This window comes from Pseudophryne corroboree, chromosome 3, assembly GCF_028390025.1.
Source record: "Pseudophryne corroboree isolate aPseCor3 chromosome 3, aPseCor3.hap2, whole genome shotgun sequence".
In the NCBI taxonomy this organism is placed as follows: Eukaryota; Metazoa; Chordata; class Amphibia; order Anura; family Myobatrachidae; genus Pseudophryne; species Pseudophryne corroboree.
The window spans coordinates 774,850,518-774,860,532 of NC_086446.1; the positions used below are offsets into that span (position 1 = coordinate 774,850,518).

General features: G+C 43.3%; 1 protein-coding gene across 1 annotated transcript in view; it reads left to right on the plus strand.

The window, feature by feature from the left end:
• LOC135058260 (DBH-like monooxygenase protein 2) overlaps window positions 1-8,540 on the plus strand; it is a 146,291-nt gene extending 137,751 nt beyond the window's left edge. Inside the window, exons 7-9 of the mRNA XM_063963790.1 lie at window positions 7,393-7,477; window positions 8,206-8,244; window positions 8,417-8,540. Coding sequence (XP_063819860.1) covers window positions 7,393-7,451 — 59 coding nt within the window. The 3' untranslated portion in view covers window positions 7,452-7,477; window positions 8,206-8,244; window positions 8,417-8,540. The remainder of the gene's footprint in view (window positions 1-7,392; window positions 7,478-8,205; window positions 8,245-8,416) is intronic.
• Window positions 8,541-10,015: the final 1,475 nt, after the last annotated feature.

A 10,015-nucleotide genomic window follows, 5' to 3' on the forward strand; every position in this document is an offset into this window, starting at 1 on the left:
GTGCACTTTTGAAGTATCTTCCATACCGTTCCTTGGTTACATAATTTCTGGATCAGAGCTATGTATGGATCCTGGTAAGGTACAAGCTATCCGAGATTGGTCCACTCCTACAACTCTCAAGGGGATTCAGCGATTTCTCGGCTTTGCTAATTTCTATAGGAGATTCATTAAGAATTATTCTACGTTAGCTGCTCCCATCACAGCCCTAACTCGTAAGGGAGCAAATCCTACGAACTGGTCTTCAGAAGCAATCAAAGCCTTCTCTGATTTAAAGCAAGCCTTTGTGTCAGCCCCCATTCTTCGACAGCTTGATTTGAATCGTCCCTTTCTACTAGAGGTGGATGCATCTACAGAAGCAGTAGGAGCTGTGTTGTCACAAGTCTTTGAAGATAAAAAGGTCCATCCCTGCGGATATTTCTCCCGTAAGTTCCTCCCGGCAGAACGTAATTATGCAATCGGTGAGCAAGAGTTACTTGCCATCAAGTTGGCATTTGAGGAGTGGAGATACCTTCTAGAAGGAGCTCAACATCGCATTACAGTTTATACTGATCATAAGAATCTTCTGTATCTGCAGTCAGCTCAGTGTTTGAATCCACGACAAGCTCGATGGGCGCTTTTCTTCTCACGATTTGATTTCAAACTCACCTATCGTCCAGGGTCTCAGAACAAAAAGGCAGATGCCCTTTCCCGGTCCTTTGCTTCTTCTGAATTAAATGATGCTACCACGAATCAAGCCATTGTGAATCCTACGTCTTTTTTAATGACTCGAACCTCTCCAGTTCCTCCGCCTGGCAAGACCTTTGTCGCCACAAGTCTTCGAAAACGGCTGCTTACCTGGGCTCACTCCTCTTCCTTCATGGGTCATCCTGGGGTTCTAAAGACTCTCAAATTTATTCAACAGTCTTATTGGTGGCCACGTCTCAAAGCCGATGTCCAAGAGTTTATAGCAGCATGTCCTAAATGTGCCCAACATAAGAGTCCAAGAAGTTCTCCACCAGGTCTACTACATCCACTATTCATACCCAAACAACCATGGACTCATATCTCAATGGATTTCGTGACCGATCTACCTCCATCAAAAGGGCGAGATACCATTTGGGTGATAGTGGATCGATTTTCGAAAATGGCACATTTCATTCCATTAACTGGGTTACCATCAGCCCCTTTACTAGCCAGATTGTTCATCTCTGAAATCTTCAAGTTGCATGGCCTTCCTCAAGAAATTATCTCTGATCGGGGGACACAGTTTGTGGCCAAGTTTTGGAGGTCGCTTTGTTCATCTTTAAATGTCAAGTTGAACTTTTCTTCTGCATATCATCCTCAGACAGATGGACAAACTGAGAGAGTCAACCAAGACCTTGAAACATTTCTCCGGCTATATATATCGTCCTCACAGGATGACTGGGTTGACTACCTTCCATTGGCAGAATTTGCTCATAATAATCTCTTCCATTCATCTTCAGAATCTACGCCCTTTTATATTAACTTCGGCTTTCATCCTCGTGTGCCAGAGTTTCATCCATTGCCAGCCCTAGAGGTTCCAGCAGCGGATCAAGAGCTTCAACGTCTATCTAGTATCTGGAGTTGTGTACGTAAGTCCTTGGTCAAAACTTCCGCTCGTTATAAATCTTTTGCAGATAGAAAACGTAAAGCTGTACCGAATTACAAAGTGGGAGACCAAGTTTGGATTTCTACGCGCAATCTCAAGTTCAAAGTTCCTTCTAAGAAATTTGCTCCCAGGTTTATTGGTCCATTTCCCATTGTAAAGGTACTCAACCCTGTGTCATACAAAGTCAAGCTGCCACCGTCTTTGAGAATTCCTAACGCCTTTCATACATCTTTACTGAAGCCTTTGATTCTCAATAAGTTCTGTACTACCCAGTCCAAATCTCCTAAAGTTCACTCTTTGCAGAATGAGGAATTTGAAGTTAAAGAGATTGTGGACTCACGTTCCCGATATGGACGTTTACAGTTTCTGGTCGACTGGAAGGGTTACGGTCCGGAGGAGAGATCCTGGGTTTTCTCTGAAGATGTTCATGCTCCAAGACTGGTACAGAAATACTTCTCTAAAAATCCTGACAAGATTCAAAGGTGTTCAGAGACCACCCGTAGAAGAGGGGGTACTGTCACGAACCGGTCTCTCACCTTTGTGGGTTCTGGGGTTCATCCGTTGCCAGTGCGGTTGCTCGCGGTGCTGTGCGCCCGTGTGGGGACGCGGCGTGATCAGTGGCACAGGTAATGCAGAGTCTGGGAACTGTGAGTGCGGGGACCAAATGGCCTAAGGCACTGCGGTGTGTCTGCTGTATAGGAGGTGGCCATGTTGGAGACCAAATAGCTAATACAGAGAACTTGTGAAAACACCTGTGGGCAGGTGTAAACCAATCCCGTGCTTGTGCTGCCTTTAAGTAGGCTGGGATTATGTTACTCTGGGCCAGTGCTTTGTTGTATCAAAGCTGTGCTCTAGCTCTGAGCTCTCTCCGTGCATTCCTGTGTGATTCCCGTGGTCCAGATATCGCCTCCGTTCCCAGAGGTCCGTCTGCAGCCTTCACTGCTGAAAGATCCACCGGCTCTCTGTTGTGCTATCAGTTAATTGCACACCTATTGGAAATAGTTGGATTCCCAGTGTCCTGCATGAGGTTACCTTGTTTGTCTGCATATCATTCAAAGTCTGGAGGATTCTGTTTCTCTCAGCTGTTCGTTTGTTCAACTCTGCATTTAACCCATTCAACACCTTGTCTTCTACTACAGTTTCACAGTGATCTCCGGAACCCGCAAGTAACCCAATTCAGTACTTTTATTTTGCTTTGTTGTCATTACAAGGATAATTCATCACAGTCTCTCAGTTAACCCTCAAAACCCCATTGCAAATTCTTACAGTTAATTCTTCATGTCTGCACTAACCAGTTAAACACATTCTGCAGTTCAGCATCAAAGCCTGTTTATATTTGGACAATTCTACATTTATTCATCAGCTTGTTTTGCATACAGTTCCATGAACATTTCTTTTATTTATCTTTGAGTTTTATCCTGCATATTGTTTCTGCCATTCCTGCAATACTTCAGTATAATATGATGATTAACAACTTGCCATTTAACACCTTACTGAATTGTTATTTCTAATAAAATATGAAACGGAACTCTCTTCGTCCTCCCTGCTTTCATTTCCCACCAGCACCTACACCTGTGGTTGGTTCAGGGTTTACGGATTCACAAAAACACCCGGACCTGACATGTAGTATTCATAGTTCAGAAGCATGATCCCATCTCCCTTGTTGGCTGCTCTGATGACCAGATTAGAGTCTTCTCATAATGTTTTTATCGCTCTTTGTTCTTGTAGTGTGATGTTATGTTAGGAGATCTTCTGTTGCTCCACAAAGGGAACTGTGTCTCGTTTGAGCAGTCTCATGAATGTGAGAGTTGAAGGGTTCATGGTCGGAGGATCAAAATTACTCGGCCTCTTTGGTGGTCATCTATCCCTATCACAGGTTCCTGCACCTTCAAGTTCTTCACTGATAGTGGATTGCGAGAAGTAGTCCTTTAATCTTAGCTGTCTGCCCAGATTGTGCATGTCAACCTGTCAGTCAAAACTATTTTGTGTTATTGTGGGAACAAAGGAGAGTTCCTTATTTAGGAGGGAAAGCTCTGCTGTTGTCAAACTGGTCTGAGAGATTAAATACCACATTATTTAAGTGTTCCTCTGATTTCTTCTTCTTCCTCTGTCTCCCACCTCTGCGGGTGGGTAAAGAGGGTTTTTCTGGCAGTCTTCTTTGTCTGTCCGATCTGGCCAGGTAAGTGGCTCCCTGCACAGGGGATCCTGGAGCGTCCGAATCACTTGCAGACGTCTGTAACTGATTCCTAATGTCAGTAACTGGAACGTAGGTGTTCTGCCACCTCTTCTGGGCTGAGACCTGAAACGTCTCCCTTCACTCCAAGAGAACCACGGGCATACCCGATTGTCTATATAATCAAGCTTCACTTGTTTGTATTTATTATTTTTGAATTTTAGTAGGTCTCCCCTAAATTTCTCAATTTAATGAGTTTCCCCAAAAGTTCACATGCAAGTGTCCGAAGCAAGGCATGCAGCTCAGATGTTTCAAGTTCAACAATATCCTTTTTGAGTTCCTGCAGGTCCAGCCCTGCTTGCTCTATGAAAAGCAGCATCAAGTCCTGAGAGCATTTGTTCAGGATATTACACCATATAATACAAAATTCATTATTATGTCTCCGTAGTGGAGGATAACAGGAAGGTGCATGACCTACGTACAGTCAATGTGTGCCTAGGATTTTGTTTGTATTTACTACAGTCAGACCTCGCTGGAAATGCACAATACCCGTCTGATCTTGGAAGCTAAGCAGTTATGGGCCCGTCCAGTACCTGGATGGGCGATCTCCAGGGAATACTGGGTGCTGTATTGAATGGACATTTATTTTTGACTCCCAATCAGAGAAGGATAAAAGGTTCTCAGGGGCATGCATCTGTTTTGCGTCTGCACCTGATAATCTCTCTATATTTATTGTCTATGCTGATGGCCTCTGTTAGATGCATCACAGACTTTTTTCATGTCCCACCAACATTGCACTTTATAGAGCTGTTTTGCACTAAATGGTGTAGTTTGGATTTGTGTATATTCTAAAGATCAAGGAACTGATGTTCTTTTTCACACTTCTCTAATTTGCTAATCCGGGCATTGTTTACCTGTTCACAGCGATGTCACACCTCCGGGAGGTGTAATGTGATAGAAGTAATAATGTGGCTTACTCTCACCTGGTGTTTAAACCGGGGGGCGGATTTGTTTACATTTTGGTCTCCGCCCACACTGTCACAACATTTGGACCAATGGGAACGCGGACAGCTCCGGGTCATGCTGGTGACATGGGAAGTAGTTTGGCTGTTTTGGAGCCTTTTTTTTTTCTATAAATAAGCACACCTGGTGATGAGTCTCTTTTAGCCCCTGAGGAAAACCACAGAAGCATGGTTGAAATGGCTGTCGGGACACCGCAGATTATTACTGTGTTATGCTGTTGGCCCAATAAACCCTGCTTAAATGTGAGTGCTGTTCCGTTATCTTTTCACCTGCTGTGAAAAGTGAGTGTATATATTACTGCAATATGGAACTGGCACCACTTATTTGAAATAACCTTTTTCGGGTGCTGTTTCTTTCTGGGATATATATATGTATCCTCATACATCGTTGCTCATAGCACACTATTTAGGGTCCTGTGTCGCGAGTTGGAAATAACGATACGGCGTGCATTATGTCCCTCGCCATGTAATACAAAGTTTAATTACTGGGTGGCGAATGCTCCACATTGAGACTACAGTGCTGAATACAATGCTGTGGCAGTAAGCAGTGATCTGTGAGAGGCTGGCCAATCACGTTCTTCCCTTTATAAAAAAAATCCATTTCCAAAAATTACAATGCCACGCTGCCGCCCATTATGTTGTGTACAAAATGATGGATAACATTAGCATAAGCAACAATCCTATTTCGGACTAGCTTTGTGTTTCTGTTGTTTCAAATAGGCAGAAATATTGAATGCAAAGTGCAACTGGGTACCTACAGTATCTCATGAATATACAGTATGACTACCAGATAGTCTCCAGGCATACTGCCGCCCGATCACGCTAGCTATGGATAGTCGTTATGTTGTGTACAAACTGCCGGGTAGTATTAGCATAAGCAGCTACTGTAGCTTTTTTTTTTTTTTTAAGCACTCAGATACAACACATCATATATACATCCGGAGGGCCTGCCTCTACCATAATCGGCTGTGGCCTACTGAGAACAGCGTCTGCCTGCAATCCTTGCAGTCCCGGGTTCGATAATGAGTTCGCCACTTATTTATTATTTTATTTATTTATTCTTTTTTAATACAATAAAGTTATTTGGTGTTTTAAGTTTCTACTTCTCGTTATATAAAAAAGTCTGCTTCTACTAAATACAAGGCCACGCTGCTGCCCTGTTCATTCAATTCATCTAGTCGTTACGTTGTGTACAAAATGATGGATAACAGCATAAGCAGCAATCCTATTTCGGATTAGCTTTGTGTTTCTGGTGCTACAAATGGGCAGAAATATTGAATGCAAAGTGCAACTGGGTACCTACAGTATCTCATGAATGTACAGTATGACTACCAGATGGTCTCCAGGCACACTGCCACCCGATCATGCTAGCTTTGGATATTGTCGTTATGCTGTGTACAAATTGCCGGGTAGCATTAGCGTAAGCAGCTATTTTTTTTTTTAAAGCACTCAGATACAACACATCACATATACACCCGGTGGACCTGACTGTACCATAGTCGGCTGTGGCCTAACGAGAACAGCGGCCACCTGCAATGCTTGCAGTCCCGGGTTCGATACTGAGTTTGGCACCCATTTATTATTATTTTTTATTTTAATTTATTTATTTATTCTTTTTTAATACAATAAAGTTATTTGGTGTTTTAAATTCATACTTTTCGTTATATAAAAAAAGTCTGCTTCAACTAAATACAAGGCCATGCTGCTACCCTGTTCACTCAATTCATCTAGTCATTACGTTGTGTACAAAATAATGGATAACATTAGCATAAGCAGCAATCCTATTTCGGATCCCTCATGGCTGTTTACCGTATCAAGTGGGAATAATCTTCAGACTTCTGCAATGCTTGCTGAATCCAGTACAGTACAGTACTGTATGTTAAAATCTACTGCACTAAAGTACAGTATTTTAATGTATTCGCCATTCACCAGGTCAAAATACAGTAAATACTGTAAGGTTGCCATTCATGTACTGTATAACTACAGTTCCCTCAACATTGCCTAGGATTTTGACTTCCAAAATACTGTAGCCCTAGTAATGTACAGTACTGTGTTTTTTTTTCCAGTGGGGAGTGGTAGGGCATTGTGGGGATTTCCTTATTGCGTTTCATATGTACTGTACGTTTATTCATGGCAGGGTTTGGGGAGGCACAATAAGAGGAGGGTGGGACAAGCTGCCTCAGTAGCCCTCTCCTATCTGTAATTACAGTACAAAGTATTAATGTGCTGTATACTGTATTATGCTTTACTACCCCAATATTTGCAGCCAAGCAATGCTTTTGTACCTACTGTATGCTAGGCTGTAGGGCCAGACATGCGGGGTGGACTCACCCTGTGCTGGGCGTCCTCCCGCATGTCTGTGAAACTGATTGTAGAACTGATCGTAGATGTGCTAAATGTAGCACATCTACGATCTGATCTGAATTAGGCCACAGGTGCGATGTGCACCTTGTGAAATTTAAGCCATGTGCGGTGAATGCTTCTGTTTGATCACTGCTGGGGACAATGTGAATGCTGTGGCCAATGTGTTCAATACAGTAACTACTGTACAGGGGCCAATGTGTTTTATTATTTTTCACCATTGACAGGTCTCCAGGAACCCCCCAGCACTCCCGCTACTACCACCACCCACCCACCCACTTCATGATGCCAGCACATCTGTACCATCAATAAGTAAGCATTCCTGCTCTGTACATTGCTGTACATGTACTGTACATGGCAAAATACTGTAAAGTATAGGAAAAGTCTAAATTACTGTGTATGGACACCTCTGTTCAGTAAGAACTTTACTGTCCTGAAAGAATCCAGCAGGACCATTTCTAGGTGTGGGTGAGCAGTGGAGGAACTTGTGGAGAAAAGCTAGAGGAAACAGTAGTCATTTTAGGAGAGACTAACTTAAAGGAGGCAGGTGCGATCAGGTTAGGGTTAGGCTGCAGGGGTGGGGGTGGGGTTTAACATTGACAGTAGATGCTACGATATCTAGCGAGGGTTAGTATTACAGTGTAAAGGGAAAAGGGAGTTTAGGGATAGGCTGCAGGGAAGAGGGTTTTGGGTTAATCACCACCAGGCATGGTTAAGTGTAGGCATCGCTTGTGGAGGTTAAGGTTAGTCTATGAGGTGGAGGGTTAGGGCTAAGCTGTGGAGGGGTTTTTAGGGTTAGGCTGCAGAAAAGGTAGGTTAGAAGGTAGGGGGTATGGTAGTACTGTATACTGTACTTACTGTACCTACTGTAACTACTTTCACCATTGAGTTGCCTAGTATTGTACAGTACTGTATTCTACTGGACTGTATACTGTATTATGCTTTACTACTACCCCAAAATTCCCTCTGAGTGACACTAACAATACTGTGGAAATGTACATCCCGAAATGACAAAAAAGTGTTTTGTTTGTTTTCTGCAGTCCCACCACAGCCAGAATCCGGCAATCCACCTCCTCCCGGTAAGACATTTTTTGTTAAGTTAAGGCTCATTTCACCACTGTTTCTCAACCTTATTCCCCACTCTGTGCCTCTTATCTGTATCTAGATCTTATCTGTATCTTATCTGTATATGTACAGTACTCAACCTGTATTACTGTTCTAATACAGTACATTGTTTTTTTATTTTCACAGAACTCTGAAGACTAATGTCATTGGCAAATACCCTGTTTGACTACATTTTTCGCCATTTGTAAATAATATTTATTACAGTACTGTATGTTGTTCATTTACAGTAGGGTATTACAGTACATCTTTATCCCAGCCAAAAGTGTTTGTTTATTTTTTGGTTTCACATCACACCTGATGAACCTCTTCAACTGTGCCCAGACCAATTCAATAGGATTCCTGTCCGGTGACCTACAGTACACTAAATAAATATACAGTATATTAGCATACTGTACAGTACAGTAATTCAATCAATACAAAGTCAACTACAGTATATACTTTAAATACTGTACATACCATACTGTATTGTACAATAATTAGTGAATACAGTAGATTAGAATGATACTCACTCTGGCGGTGTACGTTGCCAATGTACTGTATTTGGCGGTGTGTGGTACCAATTTATTCCTCTCTTTCATGAATTTTGCATTTCTCACACCCAACAAACTGCATTTGGCTCAGTGTACAGTAGTTCAGTGCATGGTGGGAAGAAGATAATAGAAATACAGTATCATTAATACAGTAGTAGTATTCGTATGTTCACATGTCACAACAATGCTTAACAAAGTGTTTCTCTAAATCTGACGTTTCAGATACAGCCTACAGTACAGTACAGTATACTGTAGATGTCTGAAATTGAGTACTGCCAGGCAGGGCCGAAAGTAAAACTTTGATTAGCCCCATAGCAAAACCTTGAAAGCCCACCCTGCTGGTGTCAATATCAAATCCCATGCAGGAGAGAGAGGAACAAGAAAGAGAAGGGAGAGAGAGGGTTTCATGTTAAAAAAGAGTCAGGAGCGAGAGATGGTGTCAATGTAGGAGGGGCCAGGTTTGGACCCGGGTATCTATTACACTTACCGAGGGCGGACCTTCTGCTCCCCATCGGATGCCCCAGGTTCCCCTCTGGCTTGCTAGACTGGAATGGCTGGGAGACCTGGGTGGTTCCTGTAAAGGAGACAACAACCTACATATGCACGGACTGAGAGGAGGGGAGGAGGGACACCCACGGGCGAGCTCAATAATGGGTCATCATTGGCACTTGTGGCCTCAGACTGGGTGCCCGTGAGGTGCAGAAGCACCCAGTGTGACCACGGACGGAAACGCCCACGAACGTGGGGAATGGGGTGACAAACTTACGTAACACACATGGCATGCACGATTGCTCACCTGACTCTATCTTAACCACGTGCATGACGAGCGATCACACTTCTGGTAGTTAGGACAGGAATACAGAGAATACAGAGAAAGTGATGCGGGCGGAGGCACACAGAAGCGAGCAGCTCTGTCACCGACCGGAACTTTGCACAGCTAACAGCCTACCTGCGAGGGGAGCCTGACTGGGAAGTAATGCATGGAGGCGGACCTTGACTGGGTACCTGCGGCCTAGTGCCTAAGCGATGTCTGCGGCCTGACCAATCTACAGCCCCCTAACCACCATGAGGTGGAATATCGCAGAACGCTATGCGCACAGGAAATACTGTACAATGCAGAAACATAGTGACATACAATACTGTACCTACAGTCTATAAGAATACAGTGACACACAATACCTACTCTAGGAGAATA